This window comes from Galeopterus variegatus, unplaced genomic scaffold (genome assembly GCF_000696425.1).
Source record: "Galeopterus variegatus unplaced genomic scaffold, G_variegatus-3.0.2 Scaffold11184, whole genome shotgun sequence".
Classification (NCBI taxonomy): domain Eukaryota; kingdom Metazoa; phylum Chordata; class Mammalia; order Dermoptera; family Cynocephalidae; genus Galeopterus; species Galeopterus variegatus.
In genome coordinates this window covers 9,053-33,893 of record NW_007737295.1, presented here as the reverse complement: position 1 = coordinate 33,893, position 24,841 = coordinate 9,053, and the positions used below count along the sequence as shown (strand labels likewise).

General features: G+C 44.9%; 1 protein-coding gene across 1 annotated transcript; it reads right to left on the bottom strand.

Annotated features, from left to right (window-relative positions):
* Positions 1 to 11,297: 11,297 nt before the first annotated feature.
* On the bottom strand, positions 11,298 to 19,015 carry LOC103610461 (G-protein coupled receptor 143-like; the record flags this gene model as incomplete). Its single annotated transcript, XM_008594627.1, has 6 exons — positions 11,298 to 11,558; positions 13,101 to 13,218; positions 14,339 to 14,447; positions 15,943 to 16,052; positions 18,527 to 18,619; positions 18,932 to 19,015. Coding segments are annotated over 6 exons (775 nt in total), but the record flags the coding sequence as incomplete, so codon positions are not given.
* Between the last annotated feature and the right edge of the window lie 5,826 nt (positions 19,016 to 24,841).

Below are 24,841 nucleotides of genomic sequence, written 5' to 3'. Positions count from 1 at the left end.
ATATCCTTGAGGGAAAGTTTACATGTGTCTAGTACCTACACCAACACACTTCCTAATATAGGAGCTGGTGGAGTTTTGAGTGGTTATCAGTAGTTATTGAAAGAACAAACAATGGGTATATCCATACAATTGAATATTATTCAGCCATAAAAAGAATGAAGTTCTGCTACAACATGGCTGAATTTAGAAAATGCAATGCTAAGTAAAAAAAGCCAGACAGAAAAGAACATATACATTAGGCCACATATAGGATACGTCCGGAATAGGCACATCCCTAGAGACAGAAAATAGGTTAGGGGTCAGCAGGGATTGGGGGCTGAGAGGAACAGGGCTTGTCTGCTAAAGAGTGAAGGTTTCTTTCTGGAGTGAAGAAAATGTTCTGGATTTAGATAGTAGACATGGTTGCACAACCTTGTGATATACTTAAAGCCACTAAAGTGTACATTCCAAAAGGGTGAATTTTATGGTATGTGGATGTGTACATTCCAAAAGGGTGAATTTTATGGTGTGTGGATTATATCTCAAATTTTTAAAAAAGCAAAGGAAGGAGGAATGAGCAGCCTGTGATTAGAACCACGATACCTTAGTTGTTCTCTGCAGCTGAAAGACCAGAGAACCCTAAATTCCCATAAAGAAGGGAAAATGCCACTGTGGAACGTCCCACTTCACCAGGTAGCGGTGTCACTATCTAAACTCAGTCTTTTAAGATGTTTACTTCTTCTGTTATTTTCCAAAATATAGACTGACTAAACAAATGGCATTCAAATTTCAAAGGCAAACTGCTACTCATGCCTGACCATATTGCTGTGAATTGTTTTTACAAGATGTCAACCCTTGTCAAGTGCTTTCCATAAGCAGGAGGTAAGCAGAGAATGGCAGCCTCAGTGGAGAGCAGCTGTGGGGAAACGCTGCCCTGTTGGCTTTTCTGCTGGATCTCTATTTGCCATTTCTAAAATTTTGTGTGAAAACTTCCAACTTTTGAGCACCAGTCCAATGCAACAGTTTGCAAAACAAAGAAATGATTTTGTTTCGTGGTGACTGGGGTGGGGTGCAGCAGACGGACTGGGATGGTTTTTATTATTATTTTTAGTGTTTTGGTTGAGTGTAGAAGATTGGCTTGGCCAGTTTAAATCACCAGGATGGGAATAAAAACAAAGACAAATAAGTCGAGATAAGAATTTGGCTTATTCCCCAGGTGGTTTCAATAACTCTACATGCTAACAGCAATTCCAGTTGGTGAGTCTATTTGTACCAGATGATGAACTATTTGTACCAGATAGAAAGTTCATAAACACATGGTCTCTCTGTCTTTTAGCTTTGGCCAAAACTACTTCTCTGTTTCCCTTTGAGGCTCCCAATTACAACCCGACAGTCCTTTCTCATGGAATCAACCCATCAATTTCTCATCATATTTTTGGGCCTTCAGAATAAACCAACCTTTTATCATCTAAAAATGAAACCTTCCTTCAGCATTTTTTTTTTTTTTTTTTTTTTGTCTTTTGTCTTTTTTCCGTATCCAGCAACGGATCGCAACCCTCAGTGTTGCCCCCGGACCGGGGACCGGCTACGGGATCGCAACCCTTGGTGTTGCTCCCGCGCCTCGCTCAGCCAGTGAGTGGGAACCGGTCTGCATGTGGGATCCGAACCCTCGGGCGGGAGCGCTGCTGCGCTTCCCAAGCGGCGCACTATCCAGTGTGCCACCGGGCCGGCCCCCAGCATATTTGAATAATAGAAATGGAAAAGAAAATAGAATTATTTTAGCCATTACCAAAAATACTTTTGTGCATTTTTCCTGCTCCAAATTTCAACATTATTCTGGTGCAAACCAAAGTGGTTAGGACTGAGAGGTGTTTGTCTTTGTTTTAGTGTGTGTGTGTGTGTGTGTGTGCACGCACGCACGCACAATTCATTACTGATGAAATTTGGATGTGAATAGCACCATTTTACACACACTCAACACAAAATGGCCACCAGCCTTTCCCTTATGAGAAACCCCGTGGTTTCTGAGAAATAGAAACTCCTCCAAATTAGCACCAAACCTCTCCCTGATTACATCAGCCTTCCTTAAAACCTATATAATCCCTCCCACTCTGACGCCGGTTGCTGCTCTCCATTTTGAGTACAGCCTGGCAGATTCTTTTCCTTTAATAAAGCTTGATTGTACCCGATGTTTTGGCTCACATTCATCTTGGTGCTGAAACCCAGGAGGTCTAGGCTGGGACCTTTGGATAATCCCCTCTCTTGGGTTGATTGGACCCCCTGGCTGCCTTTCCTGGACCTGCTGAACCAGGTACCTCTGGGACTCTCTCCCTTTGCCGTTTCAGACCAACACATCCACCATCGGCCTCAATTCAGGGTGTATCAGGGGGTACGTCCTATTTCTATGGGTTCCACTGCCTACTTCTATGACTACTGTCTACTTCACAAAGACCAGGCTACTTCCTGAAGACCAGGTGCCTAGCAGAGGGAACCCCTATCATGCCCCCTGGCTATTGGAGGATGCTCCTCTAGCTGGTCAGTGGCTTCTCTCTGGAAAAGGAGGTGGATACCAATGACAATGCTCCTTGGTGTTCCCCTTCTTCTACTGGGAATGATCACCTCCTTTCTCACCCTCTAAATGGGATCCTCACAATCCAAACCTACACGCTCTACACCCTTGGGCTGTCTCCTGGCCAATTTAAACTGAAACGTCTCATTTTCTACAACCCTTTGGCCTCCAGGGAGACATTAAACCTAAACATCTCATTTTCCCCATGCTCTATTCCTCTGGGCTGTCTCCTGGCCAACCTCTTGGCCTCCGGGGAGATATTAAGGCAAATGCCTCATTTTCTACTGTAATCAGGTTTGCCCTAAATACAAACTAGACAATGGATCCCAGTGGCCAGAAAATGGCACTTTCAAATTGGATACTCTCAGAGACCTAGACAACTTTTGTGACTGAAATGGCAAAGCCAGAGAGATTCCTTATGTTCAAGTCTTCTTCTATATCTGATCTCATCCTTCTCTCTGTCAAAACTATTCTACATCTCAAATTCTCCTAACTCATGCCCAACCTCCCCTTCTGGACTCAGATCAATCTTTTGATCTGTCAGACCACTCTGCTCCCCAACCACCTCCTTATGCTCCAGATCCTCCATCAGCCCCCTCACCTTTTCCCTTTCTTTGTCCTCAGCCACTCAACCCCTCTCCTTCTTCCCCTTCATCAGGTGACAACCCCACCTCAGCTCCAGCTTCTTCATACCCCCTCCATGAAGTGGCAGGGACAAAGGGAATTGTCTGGCTCCATACTCCATTTTCTCTTTTTGATCTCTCCCAAATCAAAAAATGACTGGGGATTTTCCATTCCAACCTGGACACATATCTTCAGGAATTCAGATATCTCACCCAGTCTTATGATCTCACCTAGCAGCATAATGTTTTCATGATTCTAACTTCCACCTTGTCCCATGAGAATAGGGAGCAGGTCTGGATAATGGCCCAACAACAGGCAGGCAAGGTACATGCCCAAAATAATAGGCGGCCTGTGGGAGCCACTGCTGTCCCTCACATGGACCCAAATTGAGACTACTGGGCCAGCCATGGTGACTGGGATCTCTGGGATAATATGATCACACACATGATTTATGGCCTCCAAAAGGCTACTAACAAGTCAGTCAATTATGACATGCTTAGAGAAATCACACAGCGATCCACCAAAAATCCCAGCTAGTTCCTAACCTGCCTCTCTGAGGCTTTACATAAATACACATGCATAGGCCCAAACTCCCCCGCAGGCATGGCCCTCTTACAGTCTCATTTTATTACCCAGCAAAACCTCCTCAATGCAGCTTTCAAGGTTTTTAACAATAGAGAGGAAGAGGAGAAGAAAAATCGATACAAAAGAGATCAGGCCAAATATTACCTCCTGGCTAATGCTATCCGGAGATCACACACTCCAAAGCTGGCTGCCTCTATGGGCACATCACCTGGGAACTGCTTCAAATGCAGTCAACCGGGCCACTGAGTACTGCCATATCCTAACCCCAGGCCCCCTCCCAGGCCTTTTCTGCACTGCAAAGATCCAGACCACTGGGGGGTTGACCATTCCATTCATGAGAGAGGGAATGGCCCAGTCCCCAACTAACCCTTTGGCTTCATGGCCATCCTGACCAGAACTGCTTGGATTTGCCCAGGAGGAGGACTGAGATGCCCAGGGCCTGAGGCTCCGAAGGAGATCACATGTTTGAGCCCAGGGTAACTCTCCTCGTTGCAGGTAACCAAATCTCTTTTGTAATCGATACAGGGGCCACTTACTCTACCCTTCCTGAATATGCAGGACCAACAGCCCATCCTCTATCACAATAGTCGGGGTCATGGGATCAGAATAACACCCGTGGATCACTCAATCCTGTTCCTGGACCCTACATCACACCCGATTCACCCACAAATTTTTAATAATGCCTCAATGCCCAACCCCCTTACTGGGAAAAGACATCCTTTCCAAATTCAAAACTACCCTTACCCTAAACAGTTTAACTCCAGCTACAATACTTCTGTTACAGGCTGCCCCAGACCTGGTACCTGAGGCTTCCAACCTCCCCTTCCACTCGGACAAGGTTAATCCTGTAATATGGGACACTTCCTCTCCCTCCATTGCTTTGCACCATGGTTAAATTGCAGAACACTTCTTTGTTCCCTAATGTCCCACAATACCCCATCACTAACAAACACCTAATAGGCTTAAAATCCATCATACAAAAACTCCTTTCTTCTCATCTCTTACAGCCTACTTACTCGGCTTTTAATATACCCACCATTCTGGTTATAAAGCCTAAGGCTCATACCGTTTAGTTCAAGACCTCAGGGCATTTAATGTGGCCATTTTACGCATAACCCCAATTGTTTCTAACCCCTATACTCTTCTATCCATAAATCCCAACAACAACACATTTCTTCTCTGTACTTGACCTCAAAGATCCCTTTTTTTCTTTCCCCTTAAACCCTTCCTGTCAAAACCTGTTCACCTTCACTTGGACTGAACCTGATACATATGGTTCTCAACAACTCATCTTGACAGTACTGCCTCAGGGGTTTCGGGGTAGTCCCCACTTCTTCAGCCAGGCCTTAGCTCAAGACTTATCTGAACTTCCTCCAACCTCTAGTACTTTAATACAATACGTGGATTACCTCCTCCTTTGTAGCCCCTCCTATGAGGGTTCACAGTCCCACACTGTTGCTGTCCTTAATTTCATGGCCTCCAGGGGATATTGAGTGTCCCCCAGCAAGGTCCAAATTTCTTCTCCTTCGGTCACCTATTTGGGAGTCCACCTCACCCCAACACCAGGGAAATAATGATGGATTGCAAGAATTTAATTTCTGAACTCCCTACTCCTACCACAAAAGGTGAAATCCTTTCTTTCTTGGGGCTTGCAGGGTATCTTTGCCCATGGATTCCTAACTTTGGCGTGGTAGCAAAACCACTTTATGAGGCACCCAGAGGGGATCCTGCCATTCCCTTAGATCCCACAAGGCCCATTCATTCTCCCTTCCAGTGATTAAAAGCCACTCTTCTCACAGCCCCAGCTCTATTCCTCCCAAAACTATCTCATCCTTTTATCCTATACATCACTAAAACCCAAGGATTGGTGTTCGGGGTTTTAGGACAAGAGGCAAGAGATATCTTCTCCCCTGTTGCATACCTTTCCAAACAATTGGACACCACAGCTGGAGGATGGGCTCCCTGTTTATGGGCCTTGGTGGCAGCCACTCTTTTAGCACAAGAAAGCTCTAAACTAACTTTTGGACAACAAACAGTCGTTTGTTCCCCCCATCATCTTGAAGACCATCTCAGCCATGAGAACATGTTGACTCTCTCTCCTTCCTGCCTACAACTTATCCACCTTGCCTGCATTGAAAATTCCCAGTTCTCCGTTAAACCTTGCCCTCCCTTAAATCCAGCCACTCTCATCCCAACACACTCATGACCCTTAGAACACAATTGCATGGAGGCTTTAGGCTCTTTCTCGATCCCTTTCCACACACCTCCCCAGATCCCATTACACAGCCCCAACATACATGGTTTATAGATGGGAGTGCCACCTCCACCCCTACCCCTTGGGTGGGTTATGCCATAGTAAATCTAACACAAACTATTGAGGTTTCCTCTCTCCCCCTAACACCAATTCCCAACAGGCAGAGCTCATTGCCCTCACCAGCACTCTCACTCTGGCAAGTAACAAACGAGTCAATATATACACTGACTCTAAGTGTGCTCACCACATCCTGCAGTCCTGCACGGCCATGTGGAAGGAGAGAGTATACATGACCATTCAAGAAGGGCCCATAAAAAACGGACATCTTATCAAGATACTTCTTGACACTGCACAAATCCCAAAGGAGGTTGGGTTATACACTGCAGAGGACACCAAACCTCCAATGACCCCATAGCCCAGGGGAACAAACTGGCAGATCTAACTGCAAAACAGGCTGCTCAACCACCAGGCCCCCACTCTTCCTCTCCTGCTCAGTCCTTCTCATAGTCCCTACACCCTTATCACAATACAAACCCCAAGAAATACAACACCTCCAACAGTTGGGGGCACAGAGGAAGGGCAACTGGTATACTGTCTCCGGTCACTATGTCCTCCCTACCACACAAACTGAGCAAATCCTTTTAGATTTCCATAATTCAGTTCATATAGGCTACGAACCCCTACTACACCTTCTTCAGCCCTTAAATGACTCTCCCCACATGGCCAGGCTACTTAAACAAATCACTCAAAATTGTCCTTTGTGTACTCGTTACTCCAATCAAGGTGACCTCCAAGTTCAGTCCTTTCCCCACCCACCAGGCCAGAGGATACACTCCTGGCCAGGATTGGCAAATTCACTTTACTCACATGCCTCCCCACAAAAGGACATACTATCTTCTCACTTTAGTAGATACCTTTTCAGGTTGGATTGAGACTTTTCCCTGCACTTCAGAAGATGCTACAGCAGTAACGTATGCTCTCACCTCAGGAATCATCCCTCATTTTGGCTTGCCCACCAGCTTCCAGTCTGATAATGGCCCAGCATTCATTTCCCAGATTACACAACTCACAGCACCAGCATTACATATCAAATGGGACTTACATATACCATATCACCCTCAGTCATCAGGCAAAGTAGAAAAAGCCAATCACGTCATAAAAACACACCTCACTAAGCTGTCCATGGAACTTCATCTCCCTTAGACACAACTTCTCCCTCTAGTACTCATTCGCTTGCAAGCTGACCCCCGCAAACCCACGCCTCAGCCCTTCAAACTTATGTATAGCAGACCCTTCACCCTCAGAACTCTCCCTTCCAGCTCATTGCCTTTAGGCCAGTATCTCCCTACTCTTTTGCTCATTAGGGATCTTCTTTGGGAACAGGCCAACCTTCTACTACTTCATCCTTTCCCCACCACCCCCTCAGACTTTAAACTGAGCCTGGGACAGCAAGTGTATATTCAAACCCGAATTCCAAAGCCCCTTTCACCATGTTGGGAAGGGCCTTGTACAGCACATCTCACCACCCCCATGGTAGTAAAAGTACTAGGAAAGGCCCCTTGGTATCACTTATCCTTGGTAAAACTAGCACCTGAGACTTTACCCACAGAATCTGTTAACACCAAGCCAGAGGGGTCCCTCTGCTCAACGCCCAACCCAATATCTCCTTACACTTCATCCATTTTAGGACCCACAAAATTGAAAACCTCCAGGACCTCCACTCTTCCTCCAATCCCAGAAGAAGGATGATCATTCCGCTGGTGATTATCCTCTCACTCTTGCTGGCCCGCTTCACGTCCTTCACACAGGAGCTGCTCCAAGACTGGTCCCGACCCACCACCTCCAGTGTTGAAGATGCTCTTGAGTGGGTAACTGAATTAGCCTGGCAGGGCACCCTCTGCAGTTACACCCCTGAGGAGGTTACCCTCTAGTCCTTTTTCCTACTAGGCACCCTCTCAACCTCTCAGCCACTGAACATTTGCCTTTTCTCTTCCTCTTGCTTCTTTTCCTAAGAAAAGACTTATGCCACACCCTGTTCACAATGTATAACCAAGGTCTTGGTGGGTGGAAGGACACTTTCCAACCTCCTGGGGTCCGCCACCCAGATTCCTCAGGGGAACCCTACAGGACACGTTCACATCCCTGACACACGTTCCCACAACATGCTATGACCAGACAACAGCCAATCATGTTCTTATGGGGTTAAAAATTACTGGATAGCTCTTCCAAAAGGGGATTCTGCTGGAGTCCAGTTCCTACCAAACAAAACATTTCTGCTTCACCTAAACCATTCACTGAGGCTATAGCGATGGGGGAGGACTTCAGGACAAAACACATCAGACCCCTGACCATGATGGGACTTATCTTCCTTCTTGGTCCCTGGCTCTTTCGGTGTTTCTGTAATTTCTTACAGGAACATATGTAGGCATTCACCAACCAAAAGGTCACCAAATTGTTCCTGGGAGGAGTATATCAGCCCCTGAGAACTGTTGACCCTTCCCCAGAATACAGCCTCCCCACATGAAACCAATACTCCGCCACCTAATTGTTTTATTTATTTCCTATCTTTGCACATCTCCAGCAGGAAGCAGCTTCAGAAGAATGAGACCTTCACCTCTTTTCCCTTCTCTCTATACTTAAAAGACAAGAATGATGGATCTTGGATGTGACTGGCACCATCTCGGACATGACTGGTGCCATTTTTCACACACTCAGCACAAAATGGCCACCAGCCTTTCCCTTACAAGAAACCTCGTGGTTTCTGAGAAGTAGAAACTACTCCACACCAGCACCAAATCCCTCCTTGATTACATCAGCCTTCCTTACAACCTACGTAAGCCCTCCCACCCCGACTCCAGCTGCTGCTCTCTATTTTGACTGCAGCCCAGCAGATTCTTTTCCTTTGCTAAAGCTTAATCGGTACCTGGCATTTCAGCTCACTTTCTTTCAATTACCAGCTCAGATAACATGTTGGGGAAAGCAAAGTTTTGGATCCAAGCCTCTAAAAAGGCTAATCATTCTGAGACATGATTTTGGTCTGTACTGGGGCCACTGTGTCTCCCCAAGAGACATTTGTCATTGTCTAGAAACAGTTTTGGAAACTGCATCTAGTGGGTAGAGGCCTGTGAAGTATGCATAAAGAAAATGTACTTCACAGGGCCTGGTTTTCCAAAGCCTTGTAATTTCAAATATTGACCTTACAAAAATCAGGAAATTTTCCCCAGGCTATTGAGTCTCTGTTGTAAGATAAAGAGTTGTAACACAGCAAGGTTGCTGGCTCAAAGACAGACAAGTTACTGATTGATATGTAACCTTACTGGGAAGCTGCTGTAAAAAGAGAACATTTGCTGAGATCAAGCTTTTGTTGGTGGATCACTTAATTGTCTAATGGAATGTCATCTGACTTCTTTTTACTGAAAGTTACCAGCCTACATTGTCATACTATAGCCCCACCTATGTCTCTTGCTGTAACTTCCTGGGCTGGAGAATAAATACAAGAAGGGAACCCCAATTCATGGTTAATTTCCCAAATGAAAGGAATGCCTCTCTCTTGAGGGTTCCAGGAAGTAAACCACTTCGGGGCTTCTCACTGCTCAGAAGAGATGGGCTTGAGTAGTCCTTTGCAGCTCTGTCACCCAGGTGAAGACAGGTGACAAATCCATGGGGGGGGGCAAAGCAACAGAGGCCAAGAAGCTGCTAAACATTCTACACCACATGGGACAATCCTCAGGATAAAGAAAGACCTGGTGCTAAGTTCTAATAGTGCCAATGTTGAGAAACCCTGCTATGAAGGAAGAGACAGTAGGTGGTTAAGGAGTTTACAGAGAACTCAGTTCCACTTCAATCCAGTCCCAATGGCCCAACTGAGAATAGGCAAAGCAGCATTTATGTCCCTGAATGATTTTAAATATCTAATTCTCTCAGTTCTCTCTCCCTCCTTCTTAGACATCCAGTAGGCTACTATGAAATTATAGCTACAAAATGCTTCCTCTCAAAAGATCAATTTCCTTGTACATTACAAATCATTAAGACTTCACAAATGTCAAAGTGGTGATTTTCAAACTCTTTTTTACTCTCCAAAATGTAGTTTCTTGCTAAAGCAAAACCTTACAAGAAACTGTAAGACAGAGAGAGATGAGGAGAATATTAGCAAAAATTTATTTCATAAGTTGCAATTTGAATTTAATTAATGTTGTTATCAATTAGAACTATAAGGACATTTTACTGGACACAAAAGTCTGAAACCAAAAACTGGGGCAAACGTTATGATCTTCTATCAACTTGAAATTTAACTTTTTCAGTGGCTTGATTTGATTGCACCATATCCAGAAAATCTAGTTGCAAATGGCTAAGGAGCTGAAAATGTGATGGCTTTTAAGCAGTCCAGCTTGCCATCTCAGGACAGTCTTCACTTAAAGAGGGTAGCAGAAAATTATTCTGAGCTCCACATACAAATGAGCTAACTGGTGTCAAGGTGACGAGTTGATGGCTTATTGTTTGGTAGCCAACACATTTGAGCATGCATAATTCTTTTTTTTTTTTTTTCCTTTTTGTCTTTTTTTTTTCGTGTCCGGCAACGGGATCGCAACCCTCGGTGTTGCGCCCTCACCTCACTCAGCCAGTGAGCGGGAACCGGTCTGTATGTGGGATCTGAACCCAGGGCGGGAGCGCCGCCAGCACTCCCAAGCAGTGCACTGTAGCAGTGCACCACCGGGCTGGCCCTGAGCATGCATAATTCTGATCACAGATTTTCAAATGAATTTTGGAATGATATTTGAATCACTTATTAGATGCCTGAAGCACCACGTTAGGGTTCCACAGAGCACGATGTGAAGACCACAGTGCTAGTCCCCACATGGAAAGAGTAGATTAGGAGAGCCAGCACCGGCTGATTGCTTTTTCATCTTAAATGCCCCCATTGAGGTGGACAAATGAAACTGCACCTATAATCTAAAGAGTTCATGTCATAACATGCATTGCCTCATAGCCAATGTTAGTAAGGGATTTAAAGTGACAAATTATCCCATATTCAAAAATGCCATCCAGCCCAAGAGAACCAGTTATAATTAATACAAGGCTACAGTGCTTAGTAACTAAATGAAAGGCACCATTAAAATATTAAAAGGAAAGGTGGATGATGAAACTTAAGAATAGAGTCAATGTCAGCTATTGTAACTTTCCATTTGTGCCCTGAAAGTGGCTGTGGACATCATGGACATCCTCCAGTTTCTCTTGTTTGATAAAGGATTTCCAAGCCCCAGAGCTCCCCAGTCTACCTTCCCTGGCCTACAGCAGGGCTTTACCTTCAGATAGCATGCTCAGGGCTTCATCAGAAGTGTGTCCACTGACACATGCCATCTTCCTGGAAATGGTGTTTTCACTGGGCACACGGGAGCCCACCGGGGACGGGTAAGTTCCCTCAGTGACAGAGGTCGTCATAGATTCCCATGGGATCTCCTTCCGGGGAGCCTGAAAATGCAGGTTGCATCCTGTCCAGCCATAGAAGGCCAGAGATAAGAGGAATCCTTGGGCTGGATTCAGTATCCCCTGGGAGAGGGGGAGGGAAGAAGACACATGGCACTCAGTGCATTACAGCAGGCATTAGAGCATTCTGTCCTCAAAGTGCTAAACTCTGCCCAGGATGCCTACCGGGCAGCCCTCACTGAGGAGTGACCTCTTAGTTGGTTGGTTTGGGGCAAGGTAAAGATTGGCCATAGTAGGTGCTGTACCTACAAGCGTGCCTGAAAATAGGGGTGGAGGAGCTTGCTGGTTAGCCCAGTTGGTTAGAGCATGGTGCTGATAACATAAAGGTCCAGGGTTTGATCCCTACACCAGCCAGCTGCCAGGAAAAAAAAGGGGGGGGGGAGAAAAAGGGGGAGAGGAAGCAGAGAAAAGGAGAAAGGGGCAGGGTCGGCTCGTGGCTAACTCGGGAGAGTGTGGTGCTGATAACACCAAGGCCATGGATTCGGATCCCATATAGGGATGGCCAGTTGGCTCATTGTCTGAGCGTGGTGTTGACAACACCAAGCCAAGGGCTGAGATCCCCTTACCGGCCATCTTAAAAAAAAAAAAAAAGAAAGAAAGAAAAAGAGAAAGGGGAAAGGAGGGGGGAAGGGAGGGAGAAGAAAAGGGGGGAGAGGAGATCCATGTGACCCAGGCAATGGAACCAAACCCGTTCTCGCCTCTGCCTAAGGTGCTTTGCTCCCCTGTAGCTTTCTACCTTGCACTGTCAACTCAGAATCTGATTTAACAAACGTTGTTCAGGCAAAAGTGAGTCTGGGAAGCATCCCTCCACTTGTGTGGTTCCCTTGGTTAACTTCACGTGTTTGGTTTGTTTACCACAGGGACTGAGGAGGCTAGTGCTGGCCTCATTTTAAGGTTCTTGTGAATCAGATCTTTCCCAACGCGGAAGCAATGTAAACATTAATTCTGTGTAGCACAGAGTGGACCTCTCCGCCAATGAAGACTTCAGCTCATGGATGCCTTTCTTATTGTAAATGTAATATAATCAAAACACCGGGGGAGAAGTCTACCCATGGCGCTTCCACTGTATTAACATTTCTTGTATTTCCAGCCAATATTTTTATATACGTATGTTTTTATGTAGTTGTAAGTGGTATAATTTTATACCCTACCTTGTCCACTTAATATCAGATATTTCTTAACAGTCATTTAAAAAATCTGGTAACATTTCACCAGGATGAAAGACTATAATTTACTTAACCATCCCCCCACTCCACCCTTTTTTCAAATTTGCATTTCCTATAATGCTTTATAATTATGGATAATGCTACTAGAAATTTCTTCATCCCTATGTCTTCTTTGTGATCTGAAATACTCCTTCAAGATAAAAGATCTGATATTGTGAGTCTGCCTGACAGTTTTGATGCACTGTGCCAAATTAATTTACCAGAGTTGTATCCATTTAATAATGATCCCAGTAATGAATGAAACCTGGTAGCTTAGCACACAAAGGCCAGATATAGGTAGGCCAGGAAACTGTTCAACTCACTATAAATTTATGACAATTCATCATACTTCTGCGTGTTTTTTTTCCAAGCTGAAAATTTTAAATCTAGATTAACCTACCATAATAAACCACGTGGTCTTGGCTGCACTTCTCACACCTTTCAAAGAGCCTCCATTGATATCTGGTTGCATTTCAAGATAGAATAAAAGGCTTTCATTGATGATATTTGACAACCAACTGTTAGAAAGAAAATGGCTCATGGGTAAAGAGAACATGCAACAAAATTCACTTTTAAATGCTGAGGTTTAGAGAATGATTTCTACAAAGGCTGAAAATTCCTAATTCCTGGTGGAGGGAAGACCACTTCAGCAGTAAGAAACCACAAGGAACCAGCACACCAAGAACTCAATTTAAGAACTATAACTCCTCGCAGTCTAAAGCAGAGATCAGCAAATCCTTCCAATGGTAACACTCAGTGCCACTTCAGGGTATAAAGTTCTAGCACCATGTCAAATAACCCAGAATTCATTCTTTGTTTGAGGAGTAACCCGAAGTTTCGATATAGACCAAAACAAATCTTATTTTGACATTTTATGCTGGAACTTTAAAATGTTACTCTTGGGGATCAGTGAAGTTTGATGTGGTGAGCTGAGTATATTTTTAGTGAGAGATAATTTAAGTCTCTCCTAGGATGGTGTTCAAACAAATCTCCTAATATCAGATTAGTTATTAAGACCACAAAGGCTTGCCCTGTCCTGCAAAGTATTGGTTTGCTGCAGTACAGGGTGTTCTAATTTCCACCTTTTCTGCACTGGCTACAGGTCTACTTTCAAAGCATGCACCTTTCCTTTTGGGTAGGACACCAGTGATGAGGAAAACTGAAGAGCAAAATTTCTCAGCCTGTTCTCTGCCCTTCGTGACTGAGGTCTGAGTCTTTACATGGAAGATGTGCGCTTGCTCCTCTGTGAGATACAGAAATTCTGGTGTCACGAGTGAGGCACATGGGTGGATTTAGAAAGTATGATCAACCGCTTCATTTCAGTTAATCCCAGGAAGGGATGAAATAGTGGATGCATATGGCTGGGACATTTCAAAACTAAATCTGGGAGTTCTTTTTCTAAGAGCATTATATATAATCTGAGTACATTTGGATATTCTTCCAGAAATTCATACACTCTGGACTTGCTCCCCTGTCCTCCATGTATTTCCTCAAAGGGCACTTAGCACTGTTTCAAAGATTTCCTCTCCAAAGACTCTTCTGTTTGGAACTTCCAGGTCACACTTGGAAAAGCAAAAGGGCAAACCATTTGCATATCCCTTACCAGAAGCAATAAAAAAAAAATAGAAGAAAGGTTACCAAATAATTAAAACCAGCATTATTTTGAAAAATCTGATCTTGATCACAGCTCCCATCCGTCGCTCATTCTCCGTGTAAATGCCTTGTCGTCCTTTTAGTAAAGAGGCCCCTGGGAAGAACAGAAGGGAACCACATGGAGTGTTCATTATTTCTGTTTACTGAGTACGGAGAGCAGAATCAGAGCAGATGTGAGCCCATAATCAAAACCAGACAGCATGAGGCAAAGCAAGCTACTGACCTCCATTCATCACAACTTCTAAGTTGGAGTCCTCCTAGACTCTAAGGAATATATATCTTAAAATTTTTACTTTGAAGCAATGTTAGATTGACTTAAAAATTGCAAAGGTAGCTCAGAAAGCTTCTGTATACCTGTACTCTTTGCCCAGCTTCTCCCAGTGTTAACAATTTACACAACCACAGGACGTTTGTCACAAATAAGAAATTCACAGTGATATGAACTAAACTTCCAATTTTATTTGGATTTTACTACTTCAGGGACTATATTTTTAAAGGTTTCTTTTCTCTATTATAAAAATAATACACACCTGTTATTTTAAAATACTTAACTATTTTAAGATTCTCCTTATAGACAAGTTAGAAAGTATAAAAAAAGTTTACAGAATAATTAATGACCCATGGTCCCTCCACCCTGAGACAACCACCATTAACTTTTTACTGTATTTCTTTTCAGTCCTTTTTTCTATGAGTCATTTTCATTGGTTTGATATACTTAAGTCACTATTTTTTACTTAATTTTGTAAAAAAATTCCGGTGTTTAATGCACCATATTTAAATGTAGATATAAAAAGACTGGTCCAAAGACCCACAATAGTTTCCTGCTCCTAGTGGTAGAGTACTTTAAACAATGTTTTAAAATTCTAAAATCAACAGCTGATCCTCAAACAACCTTTCTGTTAAGGCAAACTTCCTGATGCCCATCCTGCCCTTGAGGGATCCACAGCAGCCCAAGGAAGCTGGACACTTGCTCCAGGTCACCCTTCCTTGAAGAGGTGGTAGGGGCTGGAATGGAAATCCCCAGTCCCAGCCCAGAGGTCCTTCCCTAGCATTCTACTGACCCACTATACTCCTCTTATCCAGTTCTTCCCATTGAATCTGGCTCATTTCCTGTTTCCTGCCCATCTGAGAAAACACACAAGCCAAGAGCATGATGGCAGTGACCAGGCTCCAGACTCCTCAGACTTTGCCCCACCCCTTCCCCCCACCCCTTTCTCCACCCCTTCCCTCCCCTTCGGCTCCTATCTCACCTCCACAGCTTCCTAAGGCCACTCCTTGGAGCCTCTAAGGCATGCCAAGGGCAGACCCAGAATGAGCCCAGCACAGAAATGAAAGGTCAACTTGTCCTGGCCTTGAGCTAACAAACGTTGGCAGAGAACGTGTATGGTCCAGGACTAAACAGGCTTGCTCATTTTCATTTCTTAAACCTGTTAACTTTATCCAACTGTATTCTGCTTATGCCTCGGGAGGAGGATGAATGGGGTCAACTGTCCTGGATAATGCCAGAAGGATGACATGCCATTATCTGAGCCCCAGACATGGGGTCATACCCAGTGTCCATGTACCCAGAGAACTTCCCTATTATGTACCTGCCATCACTGTCTTTTGGAACAGGATGGGGTTGGCCACAAGGACGAGGAGCAGTGGCAAGTACGTGGTGGCATAGTGGGGAATGGTGTGGTCCAGACCCCTTTCACACCTGAGGGAGGAAAACTGAGTCATTCTTCTTGAATGCAAAGCTTTGGCTAAAACATGCAGACTTATCTGGAAGCTGAGATAAGAGGATGACGGTGAAAAGGGAGATGCATAAAAATCTACTTCTGACCCTGCTAAAAGGAAATCTCTCATGTCTGAGAACAAGCAATAAGTTGCAGGAGAATAAGGAAATCAATCATGTTTCTGTCTCATAAATGGGAGGACCTGTAAGGCATTTAAGGAAAAGACACTCTGGGGTAGAGGATTCCCTACACGGGGTCTCTTTAAGGAAAAAAACACAAAATTCAAGTAGAAACAAAGGCACTCAACTGGTTAGGTTTTGAGCACCTGCTACATGCTACACATTAGCCAGTAGCATGAATGATTCTAGTCCCTCTCCCTGAGCAACTCAAAATACCTGAGCCTCGTATTTCAAAGGAAATTTGTTCTCATGATTATGGATATGAATTGTTTCTGTGATTCTTTTCAGGGAGAAGGACAAAGTTTTGTACTGATGAGTCACCGGCATTGCTGGTCACAGTAGGATGTGTGAGGAGCCACACAGTGGATGTTACCAAGTAGGAACTATCAGCTAAGAAATGCATAATGCAGGAGAGAAGAAAAATGGTGCAGAGGAAGAGAGAACCAAGGCAAAGGGGAGAAAAGACAGAGCAGGCCCAACCAAAGGGGCAGGCAGAAAAGCAGATGACAGCCAGCCCCTGTGGCCACAGAAGGTGAAATGATAAAAACAAAAGCACTTTTAATATTCATGGAGTATTCAAACCAAAAGGTAAAAAATAGCAGAAAATAAAAAAAATTGGGTAGGAAGGGCCGGCCCGGTGGCGCACTGTGCTAGTGCGCCACTTGGGAAGCGTGGAGGCGCTCCCGCCAAGGGTTCAGATCCCACATACAGACCGGTTCCCGCTCACTGGCTGAGCGAGGCGCGGGGGTTGCGATCCCGTTGCCGGTCCCGGTCTGGTACAGGGGCGACACTGAGGGTTGCGGAAAAAAAAAAAAAAAAAAAAAAAAAAAAAAATTGGGTAGGAAAAATGCAATACCATTTTGCCATAGGAAGGATTTCCATGCCGCCACCTCCTTCTTAACAGGCACTTTCATCTTCAGCTATGAAGGCTAAAGTGCAGTCTGGAAAGGCTCAAGGGGAGAAAGGGAGAGAAGCAGCAAGAGACGTGATTCTACCGCCAAGACAGAAAGTGCATGCTAATGACAGTGAGGCTGCGAAGCATGAGGGACGCCAAAGGTTTGAGGTTGGGAGATGTGAGGACTAAGATCTGATTAAGGATTAAGATGCTTCCTGAAGACCCGACAGCACCTCAGGGCTCCTTGTCAGACCCCCAGCGATCACGCCCTTAGGCTCAGATTCCACTTTGCCAGGGGTCTCCAGGGTCCCACAGGTGAGGGCAAGCAACAGAAACTCCCTTTCCAATTAAGTGCGTTCTGTTATAGCAGCTGCTGACACTGTATCTGCCCTGTTCAAGTTCTCCAGGAAAGAGAGCGCACGAATGGATCTACACGGAGCTCCTGTGAGTATTCACAGTTGATAAGGCAAAACCAGTTTGGAGACCTCTAACTGAGTAGCTGAAAGAAATTGAAAAAGAAGGGGGAGAAATGATCTACACCATGGGCCAGCAATTTTTTTCTGTAAAGGGACAGATAGTAAATATTCTCTGCTTTGTGGGTCACACCACAGTCTCTGTCACACGACTCAACCCTGATGTTGTAGTGCAAAAGCAGCCATAGACAGTACATAAAAAAATGGGCTGTGTTCCAATAAAACTTTATGTACAAAATCAGGCAAAGGGCCAAATTTATCCTGAGGGCTGTGCTGTGCTGATCCCAGTCCACATAGCCCAAAAAATCACAGGTACTGCTCACCTGTTTACCATAGGAAGTTAGAGTATGTGTCCTTGCAGGTGCCTTGAGGCCTTGCAAATGGTTGCATTGATGGGATTTTAAACTTGAAGAAATGCCTGAAACAGTATCAGTGGCCACATCTTCCTGCATCTGTGTTCAGGGTAGGCAAGAGTGCAGGATGGAAGAGAAGGGAGAAAGCGCAGGAGGCAGAGGCACAGAATTAGCTCCTCCCAGAGCTCCCATTTGCTTCTCATCTCGAACTCATGCTTAAAATGTTAGACTCACCTGCTCCTCCAGAGCAAGCTTGAAGAATAAAAATTAAAGAGTGGGCATGAGGAAGCTTCACCAATACGGAGAGGATATACCAAAAGATTTGCATACCTGCTGTGAGCACGCAAACGAGAAAAGCAGAGGCAGGGAAGGAAATCATGGGTGCAAGGCCCTGCAGTGAGCCCTCCAGGTCGTGATTGTGAGTGGTCTCACATGGCACAAGACAATGGGGTGACATGCAAGGCAACCCCTGTGGGTCAGGGCATGTCCATTTCCTGCAGAACACAGAATGGGCCTGCGGTTGGAGCACCTGGGGTGCCAGGCGTGCTGGCTTACCTGGACACAGAAGGGTAGTAAAGCATGACAGCTCCCTCCAGGCAGAGTAGGGTGGCCAGGCCCCAGGCCATGATGTGGTACAGCAGGATGGTGCTGGAGAGGAAAAAAGCAGGCAGCAACAGCTTAGGGGGACAAAAACATCCCCAATGAAACCACCAGACTGCTTCCATGCTCTGGAAAGGTCAGGGAAGTACACACACAGGAAACCCTACTACAGAGAATGTCCTTATGTTGCTACTGAGGTTGCTGATTGTAGTTTTTTGTTTTTTTCAATTAAGGTGAAATGCATGTAACATAAAAGTAGCTATTTGAATGTGAACAATTCAGTGGCACTTAGTACATTTGCAATGTCATGCAACCACCTCTACCTAGTTCCAAAGCATTTTCATCCCCCCAAAAGGAGACCGCATAAAGTAAAGCATGACAGCTCCCTCCAGGCAGAGTAGGGTGGCCAGGCCCCAGGCCATGATGTGGTACAGCAGGATGGTGCTGGAGAGGAAAAAAGCAGGCAGCAACAGCTTAGGGGGACAAAAACGTCCCCAATGAAACCACTAGACTGATCTCATGCCCTGGAAAGGTCAGGGAAGTACACACAGCAAAACCCTTCTACAGAGAGTGTCCTTATGTTGCTACTGAGGTTGTGGATTATAGTTTTTTGTTTTTTTTCAATTAAGGTGAAATGCATGTAACATAAAAGTAGCTATTTGAATGTGAACAATTCAGTGGCACTTAGTACATTTGCAATGTCATGCAACCACCTCTACCTAGTTCCAAAGCATTTTCATCCCCCCAAAAGGAGACCCCATACCATTAAACAGTCACTCTCCATTCCCCCACCCCCAACCCCTGGCAACTGCTGCTTCCTGCTACTTTCCATCTCTGTGAATTTGCCCATTCTGGACATTTTATATAGATGGGATCATACAGTATGTGGCCTTTTGTGTCTGGCTTCTTTCACTTAACATAATATTTTTAAGGTTCATCCATGTGACACAATGTGTCAGAACTTCATTCCTTTTTCTTGGTGAATACTATTATGCTATACGGTTATATCATATTTTGTTTATTCATTCATTCATCAATGGGTATGTAGTTTGTTCCACCTGTTAGCTGTTGTGAACGGTGCTGCTATGAACATGCACATGCAAGTGTTTCTCTGAGTCCTTGCTTTCTTTTCTTTTGGGTCTACATCTAGGAGTGGAGTTGCTGGGTCAGATGGTATTTCTACACTTAACTTTTTGAGGAACCACCAAACTTCTTCCTGCAGCAAGTGCACCGTTTTACATTCCCACCAGCAATGTACAATGATTCCAATTCCTCCATGTTTTTGTCAACACTTGCTATTTTCCACTTTTGATTTTAGCCAGCCTAGGGGACTGGCTGCTAATTTTTAGACTTGACCTAAATGGGACCCACTTTCAATAAAACCATGGAATAGACAATTCCATCTCTAGTACCCTCTGAACAAATTTTTCAGTTCTCATTGACTATATACTGAATGTTTGTGTCCCCTCCCACACATAAATTCCTATGTTGAAATTCTAACTCCCAAGGTGATTGTGTTAGGAGGTAGGGCTTTTGGGAGGAAATGAGGTCATGAGGGTGGAGCCCTCATGAATGAGATTAATGCCCTTATAAAAGATACCCCAGAGAGCTGCCTCATCCCTTCCACCATGTGAGGACACAGTGAGAAGGCACCATCTGTGAACCAGGAAGTGTGCCCTTATCAGACACCAAATCTTCTGGCACCTTGATCTTAAACGTCTAGCCTCCAGAACTGTGAGCAATAAATGTCTGTTGTTTACAAGCCACCCAGTCTATGGTACTTTGTTAGAGCAGCCCAAGTTAGCTAAGACACTATCTCATAGGCCTGGTACCTGTTCCTTGCTCCTCTCAACCCTCCAGGCCCACTCAGCCTCCCTCTTATCCACAGCCTGCTAGTCTAATCCCAGGTAGATGCCCTGAGGCCAAAACACCTGGTGATTACTAGCAGCATGATCTGGGCTAAACCCTTTTCTCAGAGCCTTGGGTTGCTCTTAGCCACAGGAAAGATAAAACTCTCAATGGCCTGCCTGTGCCACTACAGTCACAGCCAGTGGACATCATGCCATGCAGCTGTCCCATAACTGTAAACCAAATAAACTTTTGTTCTTTATAAATTACCCAGTCTCAGGTATTCGGTTATAGCAACACAAAAATGACTAATGCAAAAAATTGGTACCAAGGAGTAGGGTGTTTCTATACATATAGCTAAAAATATGGAAGCGCCTTTGGAACTGGGCAATGGGCAAAGGTTGGAGGAGATTGGAGGACCTAAAAGAAGACAAGAAGATGAGGGAAAGTTTGGAACATTTTAGAGATTGGTTAAATGGTTGTGGCCAGAATGTTGATGGAAATGTGGATAGTAAAAGTCATGCTGATGATGAGGTCTCAGGTAGAAAAGAGGAACTTATTGGGAATTGGACAAAATGCCACCTTTGCTACACTATAGTAAGGAACTTGGCTGCATTGTGTCCATGCCCTAGGACTTTGTGGAAGGTGGGACTTAAGAGCTGTGTAACCAGAATGTTTCGCAGAAAAAATTTCTAAGCAGCAATGCATTCAGGAAGCTGCATGGTACTTGCAATAACCATAAATCAGAAGTTATGGCAGAAAAGGCATGATGTAAGGCCAGAATTTAAAGAGAAGCAAAGCATAAAGATTTAGAAAATTTGAAGCCTGGCCATGTGGTAGAGAAGCAGAGAGCAGGAGAAAAACGCAAGGGTGAAGCAGATAGACTGGTTGCTAAGGACATAAGCTTGGTGGTGAGGCAGCCAGGTGCCAACAGGCAAGACAATGGGAGAAAAGCCATGATGACATTTCAGAAATCTGGAAGGGCACCTCTCCCACCACAGACCCTGAGGCATAGGAGGCCCAAGGTGTCCCAGAGAACAGACCTGGGGCACCACTGCCCTCAGGAACCCACTCCCTGCATCCCAGCTGCTCTGGCTGGAGCATCCCTGCCTCAAGCAGCCCCAAGTGTGGTTTGTGTAACACCTCTGGAGAACAGAAGCTGGAAACCTTTTTGTGAAGGTTAATTCTAGGTGCCAACTTGGTTAGATGAAGGAATGCTGAGAAACCTGGTAAAACTATCTTTTCAGGTACGTCCATGAGGGTGTTTCCAGCAGAGATTAGTATGAGAGTCTGAGTGGACTGGGTGGGAAAGACCCACCCTCAGTGTGGGTGGGAACCATCCAATCTGCTGGGGTCATGGAGAGAACCAAAGACAGAGGAAAGAGGTGAACCTCTCTCGATCTGCTGGAGCTGGGATAAACTCTTCTCTCCGGTCCGTGGACATCAGAGCTTGAGACTCTTCAGCTTTGGGGTTCTAGGACTTACACCAAGGATACCATCAGCTTCCCTGGTTTTGAGGCCTTTGGACTTGGAGTGAGACACGCTACTGGAATGTAGCTTATAGACAGCCTATTGTGGGACTTTTCTTCATAGCCTTGTGAGCTAATTCTCCTAATAAATCCCTCTCATATAATTATAATCTATTCTATTGATTCTGTCTCTCTGGAGAACCCTGACTAATACACTTGGTGGCATCCACATCATGTTAAGTCTTCAGGCTGGCAGAACATGAGAGCTGTGGAGGCATGGCAGCCTCCACCCCAATTTCAGAGGATGTACAGAAAAGCCTGGGGGCCCAGGCAGATACCTGCCACACATGTGGAGCCACTGCAGAAGCCATCTACTAGAGCAATGACAAGCAGGAAAGTGGGATCAGAGCTCCCACAGAGACCCTCCCCAACAGAGAAATGTCTAGGAGAGCCAACACAGTGGGGCTGCCACCAGGACCCCAGAGCTGTAGGGCCACTGGCAACATGGAATGCCCACCTGGAAAAGCTGCAGGCACCAGTGCAGCTCAATGGGCTATGACTTGCACAGCACTGGGAGTGTGACTGCCAATGCTTTGGGGGCCCAGATGCTCCATTGTGCCCAAGATGCAGGACTTGGAGTCAAAGAAGATTATTTTGGAGTTTTAAGGCTTAATGTCTATCCTGATGTGCTTTGGGCTTGTTTGGGGCCTGTTTCTCCTTTCTTCTGGCCTACTCCTCCCTTTTGAAATGGGTATGTGTAGCCAATGTCTGTTCCACTATTGTGTCTTGGAAGTAGATAAATTTGGTTTTGATTTGTACAGGTTCATGGCTGGAAGTTTTGCCTTTGGTCTCAGACGAGACGTTGGACTTGAAGTTGGTGCCGGAACAAGCTAAGACTTTTGGGACTGCTGGGATGGAATAATTGTATTTTGTATGTCACAGTGACATGAGTTTTGGGGGGCCAGGGGCAGAATGATAGTTTGGATGTCTTGCCCCCATCAAAACTCACATGGAAATCTGACCCCAATGTGGCAGTGTTGGGAGCTGTTTGAGTCATGGGGTGGATCCCTCATGAACAGATTAATGCTCTCCCTGGGGTAGGGGGGATTAATGAGTGAGTTCTTGCTCTATTAGTTTCCATGAGAGCTCATTGCTTAAAAAGACCCTAGCACCTCCTCTCTCTCTCTCTCTCTCTCTCTCTTGCTTCCTCTTGCCATGTGATCTGCTTGTACCCACCAGATGCCTGCTACTTTCAGCCATGAGTAGAAGGAGCCTGAAGCCCGTGACAGATGCAGCTGTCCCAGAATCATAAGCCAAATAAACCCCAGTTCTTTATAAATCATCTAGTCTCAGGTATTGTTATAGCCACACAAAAACGGACTAACAGGCCCCCACTGCTTTCTATTACTTATGATATGAGGCTGGCTATTGAGTTTGAGGACAGTAAGGACAGGATGTAGGAGGACAGGGAGTGTGAGGACAGGAAGTTGAGGACAGGAAGTGTGAGAATAGTTGGAGGACAGGAAGTATGAGACAGGAAGTGCAAAGACAGGAAATGTGAGGACAGTTTGAGGACAGGAAGTATAAAGAAAAGAAGTCAAGGATGGGAAGTGAAGACACTTGAAGGACAGGAAGTATGAAGACAGGAAGTTCAAGGACAGTTAGTGTGAGGACAGTTGGCCTACCAGAAATATGAGATAGGAAGTTCAAGGACAGGAAGTTCAAAGGCAGGAAGTTCAAGGACAGCAAGTGTAAGGAGAGTTGGAGGAGAGGAAGTATGACAGGGAGTTCAAGGACAGGAATTGTGAGGACAGAAAGTATTAAAACAGAAAGTTCCAGGACAGGAAGGAGGACAGGAAGTTTGAAGACAGTTAAGGAGACCCCAGCAATGGAATTTACCATCATCTTGTGCTCAGGAAGGTTGGAAATGATTGCTGGACCATCAGTATGGTCACTATGGTAACTTCATTTGGCTGCACATTATTTAGACAAGAGGGGCCAATGATAGGAGAGTCTTCCTACACTCTTAACCTATAAGCACAGCCTTCAGGTATGTGCAAAGGTAATGCTGAGTTAAAAGGAATGAAGCATTGACACATGCAACAATGTGAATGGACCTCAAAACATCATGCTGAGTGAAAGAAGCCAGACACAGAAAACCACATATCACATGATTCCATTTATATGAAATGTCCAGAAGAGGCAAATGCATAGAGACAGAAAGTAGATTAGTGGTTGCCAGGGGATAGGGTATGGGGGGATGGAGAATGACGGGTAATGGGTTCTGGGGTTGTGGAAATATTCTAGGGTTAGTAGTTATACTAGTAAATATATTTTGGGAATGCAATAGACACCACTGAATCTTACATTTTAAAGGGTGAATGTTATGGTATATGAATTATATCTCAATTAAAAGAATAACATAGAGTTGTGTCAGAGTGAAGAATCTCACTCAATGTCCACTGGCTGAATGTTTATTGAGTAAAGTTTCTGCCTGTTGTAGGCACTGGAAACACTAAGAGCAAAACAAAGCCCTGCCCTCATGGGGTGACAATCTTGAGAGGGTGACATACAAGAAGCAATGTCCTTGCCTCTCCTGCTGGGGAGGGGGCAGCCACAGAAGCCCTGGCTGAGGTGAAGAAGATTTTACATGAAATCAAGTTCAGAGCTGTGATTAATCTAAGAGATGAGCTGATGTTTATAAGTGAAAGTGGCCAAACACTTGGGATAGCCCCAATAAGGGCCCCCAAAGACGTCCATGTCCTCATCTCCAGAGCCTGTGAATATGTTCTCTTATATGGCAAAAGAGACTTTGCAGATGTGATGAAGTTAAGGATTTTTGAGATGGAGAGATCACCCTGGATTATTCACGTGGGCCCAATGTCACCTGATGAGTCCACAAAAGCAGAGAGGCTTTACCAACTGCACAGAACAAGGGAGAATGCAAGTTTGA